Below are 20,173 nucleotides of genomic sequence, written 5' to 3'. Positions count from 1 at the left end.
TATGACCTCTTGTTTTGATATTTTTAAGCTATTAGAGAACAATAATTTTTAACGTTCAAATCCATAGCACTATCTTAGTTGGACAAATTTCTTCTTCTCCTGCTATTCTATTGGTTGCATAATTCAAGATTCCACTCCCCATATGGTATCTTCCAAGCATCTCCCTCACATATCACTATCACTCATTTAAGAGAACGACTCCAACTCCTTATTAAGAACACAAACCTCGAGCTTTCTTTCTCTTCATTTGCCTCCTGTATCCTCACAACCTCTCCCTCTTTCTCTAACCATGAGGAAGCCTGTTCCTCTTATACTACTCCTCTTGCTCCCTCTACTTTTAGTTGGACTCCTTTGCTTCTCTTCCATCTATCCAAATGAGAGGGATGAAGGGCCTTGGAGATTTCCTCTCCATCCCATGGACCTCCTTCCGTTGCTCCCACGAGAGATCTCATGGCCAGTCCTCTCCTCTCTCAGGAACGTAGTCGACATCCTTCCTCTCTTTGTCGGCGTGGCCTCGGCGGCGAACTCGCCGCTCGAGTGGAAGGGAGCTTGCTTTTACCAGAACAAGGCATGGATGGAGTTCCACAACAAGAGTGGCTCTCAGTTTGGTGGAGGAACTCTTCATATCAAGGTAGGCACACACACATACAAACACACACGTACCCCTTATCATACTCTCTCTCTCTCTCTCTCTCTCTCTCTCTCTCTCTCTCTCTCTCTCTCTCTCTCTCTATAGATCCCTCTCAGCGTGTCCCTTAAACTTTTATTTTCTCTTATATCTTGTTCTTTTAATCACTAATCCTCTAAACTTTTGACTAAACTACAACCGTTTAGTTTTCTGTCCAAAATAGGCTTAATCATGTCTAGAACTATAGCATATTTTTCATAACACTTTTAACTCCTTCAATTATCTAATATCTTGCTCTCTCTTACTCCCTGAGTCCCTGATGATATTAATAAAAAAAGAGTTAAATAACCATTTTATCTTAAATTGAGTATAATAGTCCCTAGAGAGTGTAAAATCAATAGCGTGATATTTTTTTAACAAAAAAATCTAACGGATAACTAATTGAAGGGGTATTTTTGAAGTCTCACGTAGTTGAGAAAGTTAGTGTGTCAGTAAAAATAAATGAAAGACTCTATATGATAATAGATAGTAATTCGGTATCTAAATGTAATTATTCCTTTAAAATATATTTAACTAGTTTATCTTCCTTCCTGGTGTCACCGTGTGACTTTAGCAACCAATAGATAATTTATTAAGATTGGTAGGAGAAACTGACGTGTTGGGCTCTCTGTACCCAGCTCATAGCAACCTCAGTATGCGGCATAAATTAACCACATTGGTTGCTTTCAAGTTCTATTAAGGTTCGTTGCACCGGTAATAATTTAATAGCATGTATGTAAACTGGTCAAGTTTGATGTAATTAAGGCTGTCAAAATGACTTAGCCGGCTTTTAAGTTGGGCTCAAAATTCAGCTGATTTAAACTTGATCTGCAAAATAATTTTGAGCCGAGTTTGATCGTGAACGAATTCTCGATCAAACTCGACTTATTAAAGCTCAACAGTAATAATGTAATATTTAATATATATGAACCTTCAGATCAAGATATAAATGATTATAATATCATTATATTAGTTGTTATACTTCCATCATAGAATCTAACCTTATTTTAAGATTGATTTGGCTCGATTTAGGAGTAAATCTATGATTTAGAAAGAAAAAATGGGGAGAAGATGGTCAACTCTGAAGAAAAAGGGGATCCACAAATCAAGAGATAAGGAGAGAGGAACTAATCCATGACTATTTTTTTTATGGGGGTGGATGTGTGGGATCGACAGTAGAGGAGAAAAGGAATGCTATGGATCGAAGAGACGAGAAGGAGACCAGGAGAAGAGAAGGAGATGAGAGGTAGAAGAAGAAAGGAAATGATCATTATTCTTTAATAATACTAATTTGATTGCCTTCCACACATTTAAATCCTAGCTAGAAATAAAAAAATATTTAAATTTAACCCTAACACAAAATGACCTCGGTGTTAGACGTTTGAATATCATGTTCGAACATTGTTGGACAGGCGTTCAAATGCTTAGTTAAAATTTTAAATCTTTCACTCTCCGATTTGGGTGTTCAACTGTCGTTGGACATCGTTTAAATGTCGTTAGACATGCATTTGAACACTTTATTGAAGTTTACACTCGGGTTGAGGCATTTGAATGCCGTTAATTAGGTGCTCGAACGCTTGAATGAAGACTGCTTTCATATTCAGTCGTTCAAATGTTGTTAGTAGAGCGTTTGACTGTATGAGCCCAAGGTTATATTTTCTCTAACAAAAATAAATTAATACTACGATAAACATGTTCAACCTAGTTTACCCAATCTTCTTTGTGAAGTAACCTGATTAGGCCCGGATCACATCAAATTTGGTTCATACCCTTAGTTATAACCCTGTGTAATTGTAATGAGTGTACAGATTCTTACTAAACTTATTTTTTTAATAATTTAATTATATTTAATTTTTTAATTTATAATAATAAACTATAGTTGTTCACCGTATTTATAAATTATGTACACTTTATTATAATAAAAAATATATTAATTATAAATTTAAATTGAAATTCTAAATATAATTAAATTACAAAAGCCATAAGCCACTAGATTCTGTCTTGTACCTTATTACACTAATGCAATATCTATGTATGGGGAAAAAAAAGGTTTGGAAGACATCCAATTCTTAATGTAAAATTCGGCTTGTTTGGTTTGAGGCTAAACTCGAACTTTATTAGTTAAATTTATTTTTTAGTTTTTATTTTTTAAAAACTAAATTTAATTAGATATAAAAAAATAAAGAAATATTTAGTTACTAAACCAAGCTAGTGATTTCTAAACTCAAACCAAACGGGTCAATGACCTCTCGATATTTTTCTTATTTGAAAACTACACAAGAAGTAAAACCAATCCCAATTATATCGGCAATTAAAAAGTAAAACCTACAAAGTCAAACCCTATTTAAGGCACATGAGATCTCACTTCGTGTTTCAATCAAATCCACAAGCGTAGGGTGAGGGTTAGGTGGTTCATATAAATATCACTCAGATGGATTGGAATTTGGTTTGGCTCCGGTTTCGGCGCATTAATATATAGGTCACAACTGGAGGGGCTTTTTTCATAATTTAATTTTTTAATTTGTAATTATATTTATATACATTGATCCTCTAAATTATAAAAGATAGTGTTAAAAGAAAAACGTCAAATAATAAATTTTTTCTCAACTTATTTTAATCATATAATATTTACATATTATTTTCTAATAAAAGATATATTTTAAAATAAACTATGTATAATTATCCCTATTTTTTTTTTAAATAATAGAATAATAATGAGTTACACATGGAAAAAAATAGTTAGCATAATAATCTTCCAAACCAAGCTAATACTAAACAACTACTCTTTCTTTATTAGTCTTTCTCATTAGAGTGATCCAGCTAACAAAGCTCATGGGATATTCTTTTCCTACACTCTAATTCTAAATAAGCTTGCACTCTTCGTCCACGTGTCCCTATCAGAGGTGTAAAATATTCTTTGCACTATCAGACCGTATATGTACATTGTGGAAGGTTTTTGCAAAATTTCTGCGTTACAATAGGACTAAAAAAAAATGTAGGTGGCGATATTGCAAAAAATCACGTAATAAATGAGGACAAACTTGTACCACGAAATGCAGATTTGAGGACTAATATGTAAAATACCCTGCGAAGCGGCGAGTTAAAGACTCAAGACGGCTCTTCTCTACGCCTCCCAACTTCTTACCCTTCCTCTCCGTCGTCTCATTCCTCTCCGTGCTTCGATTCCATGAGGCCTTCCAATCTCAGACGCCTCTCTCTCCCTTTCCTCTTCCTCGTCCTTCTTATTTCTCTTCTCTTCTTCTCTTCTTCTCTCGCCCCTGATTGGCGCGATGGCCCTCCCAAGCTACCCTTTCGCGTGGTTGACCTCCTGCCTCTCCTCCCAAGATTGGTTTCGTGGCCCATACTTAGATCACTCCACAGCGCCGTCGACCTCCTCCCCACCTTCGTCGGCGCCGCCACGCTCGCTAACGACACTGTCGAGTGGAAGGGCGCTTGCTTCTACGAGAACATTGCGTGGATGGAGCTCCACAACAAGAGTGGAAGCCGGTTTGGAGGCGGCACGCTTCATATTAAGGTTGGGGGAGGAAAATCCGTGTTGAAATTTGTAGTTTAGGTTCTTGGTGTTGATCAATTTCGTCTATTTATTGGTGTTTTGGATGTTTAGGTTGAAATCTGGTTGTTGGTAACTACCGATAACTTGTGCAATTGGGGTTTTTAATACTCCTATGCAGTAGTTCTACAGTGCATGGATGGAGTTCCGCAGAAAGGTTAAAATTTGGCTGTTGGTACGCCTCATATCAATATTGGGGAGACGAAAAAAATATGTAGTTTTAATTCTGGGTTATGATCAAGTTCCTACTTTCTTACTTCTTCTGGATGTTTAGGTGGAACCTGGTTGATGGAAATTACACCTGGGTTTGTATTTTTCATGTTGCTAATTAATGGACTGGTGCTTAGGGTCTTCCTATATAGTTACATAGGCATGGATGGAGCTCCAGGAGAAGAGTGGGAGCCAATTTGGTGATGATACGCTTCATGTCAAAGTTTGGGTAGAAAAAACTTTCTTAAAATTATTTAGTTTTAGGTCCTAGTTTGGATCAAAGTACATATCTGTTTGAATCTATTTGGATATTCAGGTGAAATCTGGTTGTTGGGACTTGAAGTCAGATGTTTAGTTGAAATCTCTTTGGATTATTTGGGAATGGGTACTTAATTTGTAAGGACATTATTAGTCAGAACACTGTGATAATATTGTTTATTTCATTTTTCTTGTTTACTTCCTAAGGTAGATCATGGTGTGAAATTGATTGGCTATGAACTATTGAACTATAAAAACTCTTAATTTGGAGCAGGATTGAATGGTAGAATACTAATAAGGATATGGACAATAATCTTAATGAGTTTTTTTGGGGGTAAGGAATATGTAAATTCAGTTCTGTAGCAGCATTCTTACTATTTCTTTTTTGTATTATTAAGATGTTGATTTGTCTTTAGTTTGAAACTAAATTGAGAAGATGGAGATTCCCAGTTGATTTCTTGTTGGAGGCTGATCTTGTCTTACTTGCACTTTGAATAGAATTTTCTCACCTGGGAAAGCTTATAATTATATATAAAATATTAACTGGTGCTACTTTTATTACAGTAAGACACTAATAAATTTGTAGAAATGATGACTTTATGTTAGGATATGTTGTTTGTTGTTCACAAAAAGCATAAACTGCACAAACTTATTCCATTATTTGTTGTCATGCACCTACTAAAATTGTTATTAAGGATTAAGCATGATGCCTCCAAACATTCCTTAATTTTCCTTTGCAAGCATTACTGCAGTGCATGCATCTTTATACTGTCTTATCAGCACTAGGCCACAAATACCAGTTTCTAATTTTCCAAGAAGAATCAGATGCTAACCTCTTAAGCCACTATGAGATATAGAAAGGAAATAAAACAGTAAATTCCTTTGCTAATTATCAATAGATCATTGATTCTGACCCTGTAGCTAATTTATGTAAATGTTGCTGTTCAATTGAAATAACTATATCTCCCCTCATGCAGATGAGCCATGCGCATAGTTGGACATGCATGGATATTTATGTCTTTGCTACTCCATATCGTGTAACATGGGATTACTATTTTTTGTCTCGAGAGCATACCCTCGAGTTTAAGGAATGGGAGGACGAAGCCGAGTATGAATATGTAAGTCTCATACAACTTATCCACACATAGCATCGAAGTCTCGTACAACTTATCCATGCATAGCATTAAAGACTTATTGAATAAGATGCATGGTTTTAATCCCACATGACATGCTCTTCTTTTCTCATTTGAAATCAGGTTAAACATAATGGGGTCTCCATCTTCCTCATGCAATCAGGGATGCTTGGAACCCTCCGAGCCCTGTGGGATGTTTTCCCATTGTTCACAAATACTGGGTGGGGTGAAAATTCAAATCTTGCTTTTCTCGAAAAGCATATGGGGGCCACATTTGAGGAACGTCCAAAACCTTGGGTTTCGGAGATAAATGTTGATGATATTCAATCGGGAGATTTCTTTGCCATATCAAAAATTCGTGGGCGTTGGGGCGGTTTTGAAACTTTAGAGAAGTGGGTAACTGGAGCTTATGCTGGTCACACTGCAGTTTGCCTAAAAGATTCTGAAGGAAAACTCTGGGTTGGAGAATCTGGTCATGAGAATGAGAAGGTTAGACCTGGTTATATGTGCTTAGCTATTCGAGTGTATCTATACCTTTCGATACTCATTGTCCTTTGACTGCTTGCAATCATCTTGATACGTCATACAACTTTATATGACAAAAGTTTTTGGCTACAATGAATTTGGTTGGTGTGTGTTTCATTATGAGTATTGAAACACAAATGTTTTCAATGCATACAAAATGTGTTGTTCTAGCCTTTTAATGTTCCATCAGCGTCAACATATGTTGCATGGATTGGCAAGAACCAGATTTGACTATCATATATCTCATTTTTGTGTGTCTCTATATGAAAATAACATCTATAAGCATCTTATTCATAATTAAGTCTTGGAAATTCTGGAATTTCTGTGAAGTTTAAAAACCCTTCTGTCTTTTGGATTATCCATTTTACTTCCTTCAGATAATATAGTAATCAATGTGAACATGATTTGGTAAACCTGTTCATGTTTAAATAAGATATAAGCTTCTTTTCCTGCTAAGGTAGGCCCGTGTTAAAATCCATGTGTATTCTCATATTAGTTGCCGTAGTTTCACTTATATAACTCGAAAGCATCTGAAGATTGTTTTGCAGCTAAATCTAGAGCTTATATTCATAGCACTGGTCCTACTTGTGTAATTTGCCTTTAAATGGTTTATTCTTTAATCTTATAAATATCAAGACATGTTACTGATCAGATTGTTACATTTGGTGCTGACATTGAAGATTTTCATATCTTACAAAAAGTTATGGGATTTTTGCTGTATGTGGTTTCCGTTAGACAATACTACTCGATTTTCATCACTAAGTGTTGCTTCCAAAATAAGCAACTAGAGGGCAGTGATAGTATGTTGTGATCCTAGTCTTCTAACCCTTCTTTTTCCTAATGTTTTAGTCTGCTGATGCCCCAACATCATGCTCTTCAAGTCATAAAGATCATGTTTCAGTTCTAATGAATTTTGTAATGTGTACTACAAATTATGTACTTTTTCAGGGAGAAGATATTATTGCTATTCTGCCCTGGGAGGAGTGGTGGGATTTCGAGTTGAACAAAGATGACTCAAATCCTCAGATTGCTCTGTTTCCTTTACATCCAGATGTCCGAGCGAAATTCAATGAAACTGCAGCCTGGGAGTATGCAAAGAGCATGTCAGGGAAGCCTTATGGCTACCATAATATGATTTTCAGCTGGATAGATACTATAAGTGGGAATTATCCACCACCCTTAGATGCACATGTGGTATGATGCTTTCCTTTATACGTTTTTTTTTCTTCTCATCATTGTATTCCAAACTAGACATTTGAATTTGTTTAACATCTTATATAAAATATGTTTTTCAAATTCATGTTCTTATTCTCTTGCATTTGCTAGTTCAAAAGAAAGGAAAAAACTCTTTCTCAGATGGAAGCTTGTGAATTTGTAATCCACTGTCATTGCTGTCAATGCCTGACATGATGTTTAAATTGTTCTTGTCATTTTCAAAAATTGATATTCTTTTCATTACTGAAGCAGTGGAGCCTCTTGTTATTTCCCGAAAGAAGATGGTTGTTAAAATATTGACGAGTCAAATTATTACAGATTCAATTACATCACAGGACAATATGTGGCTTAGATAACAATGAATTTACCTGTTGGCAGTAGGTGAACCCATCTAGAAACTGAATATGGTCTGGAATAGTAGAACCACTTCTTTCAAAGTCTTGACAAATTAAGTGGTCATTGCTGTTCTGTCAACTAGGAGAACATATAGTAGTTTAAACTGTCAGAATTATTGATAATGGATGTTGTTGTGTGACTTAGGTTGCTTCTGTTATGACCATGTGGACTAAGCTTCAGCCAGCCTATGCTGCTAATATGTGGAATGAAGCCCTGAACAAACGACTTGGGACCCAGGTTTTATAGTTATTCTTTTTGCCACTTTTTTTTCTTCTGACAGTTATTCTTTCTATTGGTACTTGATTTTGTCTAAATTGATTTTTTAATATCTTTACCTATCAAAATTAATCTTTTCAGTGACATTTCAGATTTTGTTTTCTTATACTTAGGAATAATAATATTTAATATGAAAAGGGAGAACAACATCATTAGTCCAAGTCTTAGATACTTCATGGGTTCATTTTTTTCATAGTTAGATGGCTGATGAAACAATTTTGATATAATTTATGCTTTAACTGCATTTTTTCAATTACTCCTTACACATTCTGGCAAGAATGGAGGATACAAGGTTTTGCTAAATTGTGCAACTGGATGGATTACAATCAGCTGTCCATACTAATATTGATTTTAGTAAAGAGAGCCGATTTCAAAACTATGAAGCATCCTCCACGTGTTGCTGAACTAGTACATTTTGATGCCCATTTTATCTCTGTAATATTTTTTATGGTTGAACTACTGATATGAATATTTTATGCTGAATATGCTGTATGTATTAGAATTATCAATTATTTCTGCTACGAATATTCTGCAGGGTCTTGATTTGCCTGCAATCATAGTTGAATCAGAGAAACGTGGGATATCATTTGAGAAGCTGCTGGCAGTTCCTGAACAAGATGATTGGGTCTACGCCGATGGGAAATCAACATCTTGTGTTGCATTCATTCTTGAAATGTACAAGGAGGCTGGACTTTTTGATCCAATTGCCAGCTCCATACAAGTTACCGAATTCACTGTAAGTGCACTAGACTTGCCAGAGCAACTAATCATTCATAATTAAGGAGCTAACTTTAACATGTAATATCCATGTAGAGCAATAACTGGCTCATACTGATCAACTAGCACTTAAATGTCTTACTAAATGGATTTGGTGCAGTACCAGATTATTGCTTTTGGTTCTTTATATATAAAATTAGAACACTGACATATTGTACTCTTATGTAGATCAAAGATGCCTACACCCTCAAATTTTTTGAGGACAATGTAACCCGCCTGCCTGAGTGGTGCAACAAAGATGACGACGTTAAGCTTCCGTTCTGTCAAATTAAGGGCCAGTATCGGATGGAATTTCCTGATTACAACACCATGGAGCCATACCCTCACATGAACGAGAATTGCCCATCCCTGCCTCCAAACTACATCAGGTCAAAACGGTGCTGACATGATCATCTTGCTTAATGGGTGTTTAGTGACCATTCTTTATGTAGCTGTATATAAGGTAGGCACAGAGATAAATCGATCGTATGTGTGTTATAAATGTTGTATATATGATTTGGATGCTAAATAGCAAAAGCTAATGGCAAGAAATTGAGGTAGACAAACAGAAAATGTATAACTAGATGGTTACTCATATAGTAAATATAGTGCTTAAACCATTGTTTTTGCAAACTTGATCATCTGATTTGCATTTATTGCTTGATATTTATGTTCCTATGCTACTACCTCAGTATTTTGGTATCAAACTTTTTACACTTCACCTTCGTAGTAGACCTCTAGATCTACTTGATTTAGGTTGTAGAAAAACATGAGGGTTAATTTGTATTTATGAGCAAAGTAAAACTATTAGAGATTTCATCTCACTTAATAAGAGTCCTGCCCAAATTATCAAAAGATCCCTTTACAATTTTTTAGACAACCTAATTTGGGATAAGGATAATTTAGGCATTTTAGCAATTTGTTATATTTATTATATTTGACATAACAAAGAGGTATATTGGTAATTTGCGTGGGCTCTGTTAATGTGAATGGAAATTCTAATTATTTCACTTGAGTCATAGATATAGACTTGTAAAATTAATTTTAGACATAAGTATACGTGGGCAGTGTTAGGAAATCTGAGGCTGACCACTCCTCTGTGGTCAGTCATTAGTCCGAGACAAGGAATGCATAATATTAGGCCAGTTTGGTCTGAGATTAAGCCTCAAATTCAATTAGTTAGTCTCATTTCTTAGTCTTGATTTGAGTACCTTAAATTAATTTTTTATTTCTTAATTTTGATTTAGTTACTAAACTCATTTCTTAGTGATTTAAGCGCCTAAACATCTGGGCTTTTAAGTGCACCTATATATTGAAAGGGGTTAGCCATTGACTAGCCCATAAATAGTGTGTATGAGCTTGGATTATTGACAAGGAAAAGAAAAGGAAAGATCCGAAGAGCATGCTAACTCATTGACGCACTAACTGCTCCCATGTTACGCTGAAGCGGAGGCTCTTTTCGCTCTTCAAATACATTGAGTGATTGTGGAGGGTGTCAGCTCTGATTGATATCATCGATTGGGACAATGCTTCTCCTTGGCTCGCTCATTTTGTTAGCTCTCAGAATTGTACATACCCTCTGATTGTATATCCCTATTCTCCTAAGAGCTTCCCCCTGCTTATGGTAATATAGTTTAACTCTTTAGTAAGAAGAAGCATATTAGCTAACAGAAATCCATGTGTTAATTACCTGAACTAAACCATGTTTTGACGTACTTCAAGGTCTCAATGTTCTTTTCTGTAAGTTGTGCATATGGAGGAGCTATCTCAGCAAGACAAACATATCCAATATGTCTAGCAAGGAACGACAAGCTCAGGCAAACTGGGTCAAGGAATACTCATAGTTTGAAATTTATCAGAAAGGTTCATATATATATATATATATATATTAGAAAATTTGTAACGACAAAAATTCACATTGTTATCTGAGCAAAGTTCCCAACTCATAATTTAATTTGTGAGAATACAAAAACAACAGAGATGTCCTCAAGAGGAGAATGTAACTATTAGTACCTCCCATACTCTGTCATAACAAACACATGAAAGTAGGCAGTTGAAGATTTGAGAACCACCTCCTTACAAATCCCATTCCAACTCCATCACTGAACAAAATGGTCACACTTCCAATTTAGCAAAATGGCTCTCTTTAACTGCCGTTTTCAATGTTCACAATCTTATTCAGATATGAAGGGGCACAGGTGCCATCAAAGACACTGACGACAATATTTTCTCAATAGCATGATGATCAGTAAACAGTAGCCACCAATAGAAGATTCAAGTTCTAAGAACACCAATGCCTGTGCCTTATCCTTATCCATCAAAATTCAGCAAAGCCTAAATTATTTTCTGACAATGAAAATAAACATGGATTAGAAAGGTGATAAAATCAAGGAGATCATTTATAATTGTATGCAAATTGAATGAGAGTTCACCTATAATAAATGATAATAACTTTGATATTTATTGCACTTTTTGAAGCTGATTTTATTTAAGTAAATGTAGTGAAAAAAATCTATTGACATTAAGTCAGCTGAGAAGAACGACACATCAGAGGTTTGGAACAAAGTGAAAGAAGCATTTTGTAATACACTACGAACAGTTTCTCTGTCATCTTAGTCATTGTTCCATCCAGAGTAATGTTTAGTAATGGATTCCTATTTAAAAAATAATAATAATCTTAACTTCTTACTAGAGCTGTGTTTATATTAGGTATCTCCACTTCTTCATGACCTTCAGCAAAATCCATATCAATTAAAATAAAAGGATCATTAACATGTCATGCCAATGTTATAGATGACTGGTGCTATCATTAGAACTATGATCAAGGATTAAATGATGACAAAGTGCCTTTGGATAATGGAACAGGCTTTTATTTAGATTCAAAATTTATGTAATTGAATGAATAACTGGAAACTCAAGCTGAGTCACCTTTTCTTTAGTATCAGCTGTCAATCAGACTAGTTGACTGCATCTTTGGCTGAACAAAATATCAAGAAAAATGCCATGTAAAAGTGATGGAATTAACAACTAAGCTGAGCAGCACTTTGACATCTACCTTAAAGTTTCACATCATGCTATCTAACCATCTATCTAGGTCTCTAAATATACACATTACAAAAGGCTTGCCATGACTAAATATACATCCTTGAACTTCTCATAATTAATTTAGAGTGCACCAACCATCATACACATGCAAGCCACCGGATTAGCCCTCCCCAATATCACAATAAATTCAAAACTAAGTGCATATAGCATTTCGATGAAAAATACATTAAATATTAACCCAACATTCACGGGAGGAATTGAACCTATAACCTTTATCATGGACTGGGAGGGCCTAATCGGGCCTAATCGGGCCTAATCGGGCCTAATCTCTGAACTACAATAGTGGCATCACAAAAGGTATATTATGCAACACAAAAGAATATGTTTTACAACATCTATGAAAATACATTAAACTTGAGATTTTTGTTAGTTTGTTCATTTACCTACAAGTTTTTCCTTTGCCATGCTTACACAACTCTGCTCTAAATGTCTCGAAACAGAATGACAACCAACTTAACTTAATATCGGAAGTTTAAAACAAAGATAAACAGAATAGGAATTTCTTACTTCCACTATCTTAATGACTTTACTAATAAGACTAAGTTTACAGGAGTGTCCTCATGATCAATGAGCATTACACATATCAGAGAAGAAAACTAGATAAGTGACAAGAAAAATAATGTCCGGCCTCTAGTGAACAGAATGACATCAAACAAAATTTTTGTTGTAAACCTAGATTCTGCAATTAAAGTCATGCTATGAAAGGAAACTTTTATCTCTTTATTCTCTCAATCAACACATCAGATGCCAGGATAACAAGGCATACCTCGTCAATCCTCCCAAGCTACTGAGCCAGCCCCTCTTCCACTTCCTTCCACGTATCAGCATTCCCTGGGAACTTCTCCTTCATCTTCTCAATAATTTCCCGAGCCTCCTCAATCTTCTCACTGCTGGCGAGTCCATTCACAAGCACCTTCATCGTTGAGAAGCATGGAACCCAATTCCTTGCCATTGTCACCTTGCAAACACCCAACGCCTCCTCAAATTCCCCACCTTGGCAAAGATAGTATATATACGTAAAGTACAAATTGCTATCCCCCACAAACCCTCTCCTCCGCATCTCCTTATAAAGCCTCTTCGCCTCCTCCAGATTTCCTTCCTTACAAAACCCATATATCAGATGGTTATATGTAACCCAATTCCATTTCATTCCATTCGCTGCCATCTCCTTCAAGAGCGCCTTTGCTTCCTCAGACCGCTTGAGCTTGCAAAGGCTCTGAATCCTCACGTTGTACGCTGTCAGCCGGGGGCCACACCCGTGCTTCCTCATCAGTACCAAGAGTTTCTCCACATCATCAAATTTCTCTTCTTTGTATAACCCAGCAAGCGCGGAACAAAAAGTAGTCTTGTTTGGCTTGATGCCCGATCTGGACATTTCCTCGAGCACCGAGAAGACGGATCTTGAGGAACCAGATTCGGAGAAGGCTTTGACGATGGTGTTGTAGGAGGTGAGGTTCGGGGTGATGGAGTGGGAAATAGGTAACTCTCGGAACAAGCGGGAGACGTCCGCATGGCGGTTGGCAAGGATGGCGGCGAAGAGGAGGGAGTTGAAGGAGCGGAGGGAAGGGGAGGCTTTGAAGGCGGCGACGGCGTCGTCGAAGAGGCCGGCTTGGCCGAGGAGGACGATGGCGTGAGGGAGGTGGGAAGGGGAAGATAGGAGAGGGGAGATAAGCGTTAGAGTTTGGGAGGAGGAGGAGGAGGAGGAGGGGGAAGCGGAGGAGGATAGCTTGGAGACGGCGAGGGAGAGGGCAAGGCGGTCGAGATGGGAGGAGGAAGGGGAGAGCGATGCTGCGCGGCAGATGGAGAGGATGTGGTCCGGGTCGGAGGCGGATTTGAGGAGTGACAGGGCGGCGCGCGACTTCTCTTTGCTGGAGAGAGGTGTCGAGGGGTTGCTAGGATTAAGAATAGAGGAAGGGGAAGAGGAGAAGTGACGGCGGAGAAGGCGGCGGAGGTGGGAAGTGGCGGCCGCCATGGCTAGGGTTTGAAGTTTGGAGGGAGGAGGGAGGAAGGAGAAATCACGAGTGATGTTTTTCTTGGATTGTTTTTGCATATTTGCACATTACCAACAACAACACTATCCGACCCGACCCGACCCGACCCGATCCGATCCGAATCGGGTTCGGGTAAAAATTTGTCTGTCTCGAATACGGTATAATTTAAAAAAATATCCGGATACAAATATCGGATATCCGTTTACCCACAATTTTTTAAATAATATACTTTTATTACATATCCTACCCGCTAAAAGCCTAAATCCGTCCCGTTACTATCTAAACCCACTACCCACAAGTCCACTTACTAGTTACTATCAAATTATCTTAGCCGCCGTTGAAATCCCAGAATCACCGCCCTACCTTTGCCATCTCCAACACCTCCTCCGCCGCCATCACCTCTCCGGCTCTCCGCCGTCACCAAGATCCGCCTGCTCCTTCCTCGAGCTCGTCTTCAGCAAGCTCCGCCTCCTCCATCCTCAAGCTCGCCGTTACGAAGCTTCGCCGCCATCGCATCTCCGTCGTCACCAAGCTCTGCCGCCATCACCACTCCGCCGCGTCACCAAGTTCCGCATCCTCCCTCCTTGAGCTCGACCGTCACCAAGCTTCGCCGCCATCGCATCTCCGTCGTCACCAACCTTGTAAGTAGATCTTTCTATCAATACATAAAATTATTTATTCAGTTTGTCTATGGTTAATATGTAATAGATGTTTTAGGCTTTGGCCTTTCATCAACAAAAAAAAAAAAATGTAATAGATGACATATCAGTAAAGGTTCTTCTTCTTGTCGGTGATCAGAGAACTCTTTAATTTCTACCATTCTTTTTAAGATTGTTCTGTTTGTCTAGAGTATCAGATGCTAATTTTAGGGCATGGCTGTCTTCTTTATGTTTTGAGGAAAAATTCTCCTTCCGAGATTATAGATATTACTAGTTTTTGCATTGAATCTAATTTTTGATAATTGAACACTAGATAGTTATGACAGTTAGAAATAAACCGCAATAGTGTGTTGTCTACTAGAACAGCACCTGCAATGGCTATTATCTAAAAGGATGCTTATACCTAAATATGCTAGGCGCATTTCATAAAGCCTTTAAAGATACTGTAGACGCGACCTTTTTATTCTTTCTGAAGTAGTGTTTTGCCTAGGTGTTCTTTTTCTTTCTATGCAATGAGGTTTATTTGATTGCTATTTCTGTCCATTTATCCTCCGTCTATCATGATCAATGTAATATCCTTGTAATGCTACTTTTTTTCTGTCATTTTCATATATATTCTCTACTACTGTGGGCAAGATCTTGTTTGAGGAAAAAAAGAAGAGGTCACCTTTGATGTCATACACTTTTTTCTTATTTTTTAACTTTTAAATGCTTCTTCACGTACTTGTCTGTGCTCTAGCGTTGGTACTTGTTACTTGGAAATAAAAAGGGTATGTTATTATCAACATTGATGCCTAACTCATGCTTTTTCAGTACAATTCACAATTTGGAAACCCTTTGCCTCAAAGATTTTTGCATCATCATATGGCTCATTTGCGGGTGATATATAGGTGTCTCTTCATCATGATGTTATTCCTTCATTTGGTGTCTAGTAGTGCTTCAGCCAACCAGGTTAGCAGGAATATTTTCCAATCTTTTATGTCCATTTCATATGTAGACATTTTTTTCATAAATAATTACAGCTGTTAATACCGTTACTTTGTTGTAATTACATGCATCTTCATTTATGAGTTATTAGTTTTTGATGCTCTAGTCAATGCAAATAAGACGACTTTGAAGAGATAACAGATCAACTTACTTTATGCATGTACGATTGTCTTCCATGTATGTTCGGAAAAATGGTTGTCATTGATGGTTGTAATTTTTTTTTATCAAGTTAAGAATTTTTTTTGTGTACAATAAGAATATTTTAATTCTTGTGTAACTTCTTTTTATATATAATTACAGCCCACATAATAGAAGATTGAGCAAAGATGGGACTCTGTAAACACCATTTGGGACAATGTAAACAGCAGTTTTATCGTTTGCTCTTTTTTTATTTTTTTGGTCAACATTGTGAATGTGCAAATACAAATTTTCTTTTTACTTTTGTATTTTGTATCATCTCTTGCATGTCTATTTTATGAAAGATGAACTTTTGTACTTCTGTTTACATAGATCGTATTTCTCTTATTCATTAGCTTAGCTAGTGATTTCATCAGCATATTCTTCAGATATATTTCTTCTTTTTATTGTCTACCATAATGAGTAGTTGTAGTGGTTATTTGCCAGGTGGACAACAACAATCAGAAAACCATTAGCTGTTCTCCATGCTCTCAAGCTTATGTTGCTCATTCATATTCTGATGACCGCAAGAGCCTGCTGCTTGATTCAAAATATCGTGATATTTTAGCTGAAGAAATTGGTTCCACTGACTTATGCAAATGGTTGCCCAATTATTTTGATGTGCTTAAACTTTTAGACTTGCATCGGCATTTGGATGGTGAAGGTTCTCATCGTCGCCTTGTCTCCACCTTGAGATTTGATAACTGTTCAGATGCTGTGATGCACTTTCTTGATGGTTATAATTGTGAAGCAGTGATTATTGAAAAACTTCCAAATGGGGTCTTTTCTGATCCATTTGAGCTGCAACATCTTGTCAACCATAGAGGTCTCAAGCCAATCTTATCTATCAGCTCATCAATGTTATCCTATTTCAAGTGCTGATGAGTTTCCTTCTGCAGTTTTTCTTGATGCTGCAGTTTTTGGAGACACAAATTTGGAACTACCCTCTGCTCTTTCCAACAGATCAGTTGTTGAGATTCATATGGATCTCAGGCATGAGACTTTGTCAGAGGGCGAAGTTATTATTGAACTGCCCCTGCATGCTAGATACCCAGTGAGTTTTACTTTTCAGAAGAAGTGTTCTGAAATATTGCATAGGTTGTTATGAAATATCAGGTTCAGTTTGAAAGTACTAGGCTTCATCAAGGTTTAAAAGAAAGACCGTAGGTGGTAGAGGGGTGAACAAGGGATCATGTAGTGCCTAGGTATTAGGTGGATGCCTATGCAGACACCCAAAATTCAAGACAGTTAAAAAATATAGTTATAGAAGAAGCTAAAATCAATTCCTACAATCTAAACGATATACTAATGCATTCTTTTTAAGAACTATAGTAAGTTATTCAAGTTCACTAATTTATCAACATGTACAATAATTTTGAATTTCAGAGTCAATCTACATACTAAAATATGATACGAGATATTAAGGCGGTCACCTAAGTGGGACTTAAGCGGAGTCTTGTTATATTCTAAGGCAGGAGCCCCTAAACATTCAGGTGGAGGTTTTCTAAAATAATGAGCTTCATTTCTCTCTAGAAACTCATGCTAACAAAAAAGAATGTCTGAATCATTAACTTTGCTCTCAAATTTTGCATTATAAGAATCTGCTTTCTGCTTGACAGGATGATGATGTGAAAACTTAATTGTTGCCTTCTTTGCTAAATATCATATGTTTTTTATTCTTTCGCCATGTCAATCTGCTTTATAAGCACATTCTTACTCTTTAGTTATGGACTCAACTGCCAGTTTGCATGGAACTGTTGCTGACTATAGACTTTTAAAGTCTAGCTTACATCATCTATGGAGAGACATTCTGTTCCTACTTTCATACTATTACAGTATTGCTCTCTGTCTCCATTCTTTTCTTCTTACTTTGTTTGAAGCTGTCAGTCTTGGTCTCATCTGGCAGGCTTTGTTAAAAGTGGAAATAAGAAACATCATGATGAAGGTGAACTGATGCGTATTTTTCTGACCTACAAACCTATTTTATTGAGTTCCTATGTCTCTTTTTCAGATTGAATAGAAAACAAACCTGCTTCTTGAGATTATTGACAATACTGCAGTGAAAATAGTGGTATGATGCATCCCTTCATTTGAAGTACCTGGAGCCCTTGACTCGTATCTTTTGGTTTGAAGAGAACCTGGCATTAGATTTTTACACAATTATCTTTAGATTCTGTCTTAATTTATTTTAGCAAAAGGTTTTTGATGATACACATTAGATCACAACTTGTGGAGCCAATTTCTTTGGTGAATACTCTTGTGTGTGACATTTGAGTGCCTGAATACCTGTTATATTCTTTTACTCAAATTTGTAGTAGATCATGTAGCAATTGATCAATAAATTGACTAATTATCTGATTTCATTTGCAGCCCCTTGATTCTAGTGGTTATGCAAGGGTTGAGATCACAAAACCAGATTTGTTCATACGTTATAGACCAAAAGGGCATGCTGATCCCTGCTTATGGGCAATTGCTAATCTGGAAGCTCAAACTGCAGGGACTGTCAATTGGCAGATACCTTGTGGAAATGAAGCACATAGGGGAGTCGTATCAAGCATCACTTTTCTTTCAGCTCTGGTCTCTGCTCTGTTAATTGTACTCTCTGCGATATATTTTCCTCCTAAAGGCACTATTAAATACTCATAGATATTCTTGTACTTCTTTCCTTGCCTTCAGTTCCATCAATGTCATTGATTATTCACCATCAGCAAATTTTATCACAATAGTTCTCAATTCTCATGCTAATTTTGCATTTGAAGCCTTCCTCTATGATTATTTTAGTGAACAACTAATCCTGGAAACTTCTATTGCATCTTAACAAGAGGATCTTTAGCCCTGACAAGTACCATCCATCTAATGACAATTTCTCCTCCTAAAGCCTATAACCTTTATCTAGTTCACAAGTTCTGTAAAGTTCATTTGCAATTCAGGTCTGCCGATCCACAAACTGATCATAAGGTGATGTAAGCCCTTTGTCACAAAACTTAGGCTACTATTTTTGCATTATTAAAGTTCTGGTAACTCTTCTGACTTCATTGTCATTACTGCCATGGCATCTTCATTTATACCTTGGGTTTGTCCTCTTCTTATTTACTTGGCTACTTTGAGATTACTTGAATGAAATTTTCATGTGATTACCTGACAAAGCTCAACCCTTTTGGCCTTATCTTTGCATTCTTTGTAAGGTTCTGATGGAAAAGTGCTTCTATACTGTATGGTGGAGAATGGATATATAGAAAGCGTTGCAGATTTTAAATGGAGTCAAGGTGGAATATGTATAGGCTTTCCTTTTCATTAATAGAAGTACACTAAATATTTGTTCCTTCTATTTATTAGAGTATTTTATTATAAAAAATTTCTTAGAGTAATTTTTTTATGTTGTCGTCTTTTAATATATATTGCATTCCTAAATATATTATTAGAATGCATAGTTGCATTAAATTATCATAGGGAAGGTTCACTCAAAGGAGGCTTAGTCACAACTTTCTCCTTGCCCATCACTTGTGCAGTTGTGCTGATCTTGGGATTGTAGCAGACACAGCCTAAGTATTTTTTTTTTCTCTTCTCTTTCAGACTGGCTTTTTTTATTTCTTAATTTTTTAATGGGAAAGTTAAATTAAGTTAAGCATGAAAGATAATTTAAGCTTTGATACATCTATTTTCTAAGAGTTAAAAATGGAGATGCAAGAAAAATTAAGAAAAAAAATGTGATGTAGGTAGAAATCTAAGCAAGTCCTTTTAACAATACTTATAAGTAGAGTCCCTTAACAGCATAGAAGCTTTTTTTTAACCTAATTGCCACTTAAAATGTTTGAAATTATTATAATTGCTATTAGAAAATATCATATTTTTCACAGAAATTTTTTATTCTTCAGAAAATAGCTTTAGATAATTTTCAAGTAACAATGATTCGTTGGATTTAACTTTGTTGAAAAATATAATAGTAATTATGTTATTTGAAAAGTTTTGAATGACATTATATAAAACCCCCAATAAATAAAGGGTTTTTTGTTTGCATGTATAGCCTTCAAAATTGTTCAATTTTAACTGTTAGTTAGCTCCAAAGAATATTCATATAAAAAATAAGGGTAAATAAGAGTTTTATAAGGCATATATATATATATATATATATATATATATATATATTTAAGAAGGGTAATATCAAATTTAGATGGGCATACAAATAAATATGAGATTTTTGAAGGGTATATATGAAAAAAAACCCTTAATAGATGTGGATCATCTAT

At 36.3% G+C, this 20,173-nt stretch overlaps 3 protein-coding genes across 4 annotated transcripts; 2 read left to right on the top strand and 1 right to left on the bottom strand.

The window, feature by feature from the left end:
* The first annotated feature begins 237 nt into the window (after positions 1-237).
* LOC140796730 (uncharacterized) lies at positions 238-9,640 on the top strand. 2 transcript variants are annotated; one of them, XM_073149811.1, is made up of 7 exons: positions 238-631; positions 5,684-5,824; positions 5,963-6,328; positions 7,313-7,558; positions 8,120-8,212; positions 8,787-8,987; positions 9,197-9,640. In XM_073149811.1, exons 1-7 carry the CDS (start codon positions 290-292, stop codon positions 9,410-9,412), a joined length of 1,605 nt encoding a protein of 534 aa, XP_073005912.1. In that variant the 5' UTR covers positions 238-289; the 3' UTR covers positions 9,413-9,640. The 2 variants fall into 2 exon arrangements, with proteins under 2 accessions (XP_073005912.1, XP_073005911.1); XM_073149810.1 differs by lacking the exon at positions 238-631 and adding an exon at positions 3,730-4,202.
* A 1,285-nt stretch (positions 9,641-10,925) lies between these two features.
* Positions 10,926-14,146, bottom strand: LOC140796408 (pentatricopeptide repeat-containing protein At1g11630, mitochondrial). Its single transcript, XM_073149447.1, has 2 exons — positions 12,879-14,146; positions 10,926-11,353 (listed from the first exon to the last, which is right to left on the bottom strand). Exon 1 carries the CDS (start codon positions 14,082-14,084, stop codon positions 12,897-12,899), a length of 1,188 nt encoding a protein of 395 aa, XP_073005548.1. The 5' UTR covers positions 14,085-14,146; the 3' UTR covers positions 10,926-11,353; positions 12,879-12,896.
* Positions 14,147-14,369: 223 nt separating this feature from the next.
* Positions 14,370-18,649, top strand: LOC140796409 (uncharacterized). The gene is made up of 5 exons (XM_073149448.1): positions 14,370-14,744; positions 15,576-15,713; positions 16,374-16,752; positions 16,826-16,980; positions 18,297-18,649. The coding sequence occupies exons 2-5, from the start codon at positions 15,627-15,629 to the stop codon at positions 18,570-18,572; spliced, it is 897 nt and encodes a 298-aa protein (XP_073005549.1). The 5' UTR covers positions 14,370-14,744; positions 15,576-15,626; the 3' UTR covers positions 18,573-18,649.
* Positions 18,650-20,173: the final 1,524 nt, after the last annotated feature.

Source organism: Typha latifolia, chromosome 10, assembly GCF_019914945.1.
Source record: "Typha latifolia isolate L0001 chromosome 10, TyphaL0001v2, whole genome shotgun sequence".
In the NCBI taxonomy this organism is placed as follows: domain Eukaryota; kingdom Viridiplantae; phylum Streptophyta; class Magnoliopsida; order Poales; family Typhaceae; genus Typha; species Typha latifolia.
Note: the sequence above shows the minus strand (reverse complement) of the source record. Positions and strands in the feature narration are given on the sequence as shown.

What these genes read in the sequence shown, in the direction of transcription:
- LOC140796730 (XM_073149810.1), top strand. Translation starts at nt 3,855, where the DNA reads ATGAGGCCTTCCAATCTCAGACGCCTCTCTCTCCCTTTCCTCTTCCTC. An exon ending in CACCCTTAGATGCACATGTG is followed by an intron (nt 7,559 to 8,119) that starts GTATGATGCTTT and finishes TGTGTGACTTAG; the next exon opens with GTTGCTTCTGTTATGACCAT. An exon ending in ACAAACGACTTGGGACCCAG is followed by an intron (nt 8,213 to 8,786) that starts GTTTTATAGTTA and finishes AATATTCTGCAG; the next exon opens with GGTCTTGATTTGCCTGCAAT.
- LOC140796408 (XM_073149447.1), bottom strand. Translation starts at nt 14,084, where the DNA reads ATGGCGGCCGCCACTTCCCACCTCCGCCGCCTTCTCCGCCGTCACTTC.
- LOC140796409 (XM_073149448.1), top strand. Translation starts at nt 15,627, where the DNA reads ATGGCTCATTTGCGGGTGATATATAGGTGTCTCTTCATCATGATGTTA. An exon ending in GTAGTGCTTCAGCCAACCAG is followed by an intron (nt 15,714 to 16,373) that starts GTTAGCAGGAAT and finishes GTTATTTGCCAG; the next exon opens with GTGGACAACAACAATCAGAA. An exon ending in CCCTGCATGCTAGATACCCA is followed by an intron (nt 16,981 to 18,296) that starts GTGAGTTTTACT and finishes TTTCATTTGCAG; the next exon opens with CCCCTTGATTCTAGTGGTTA.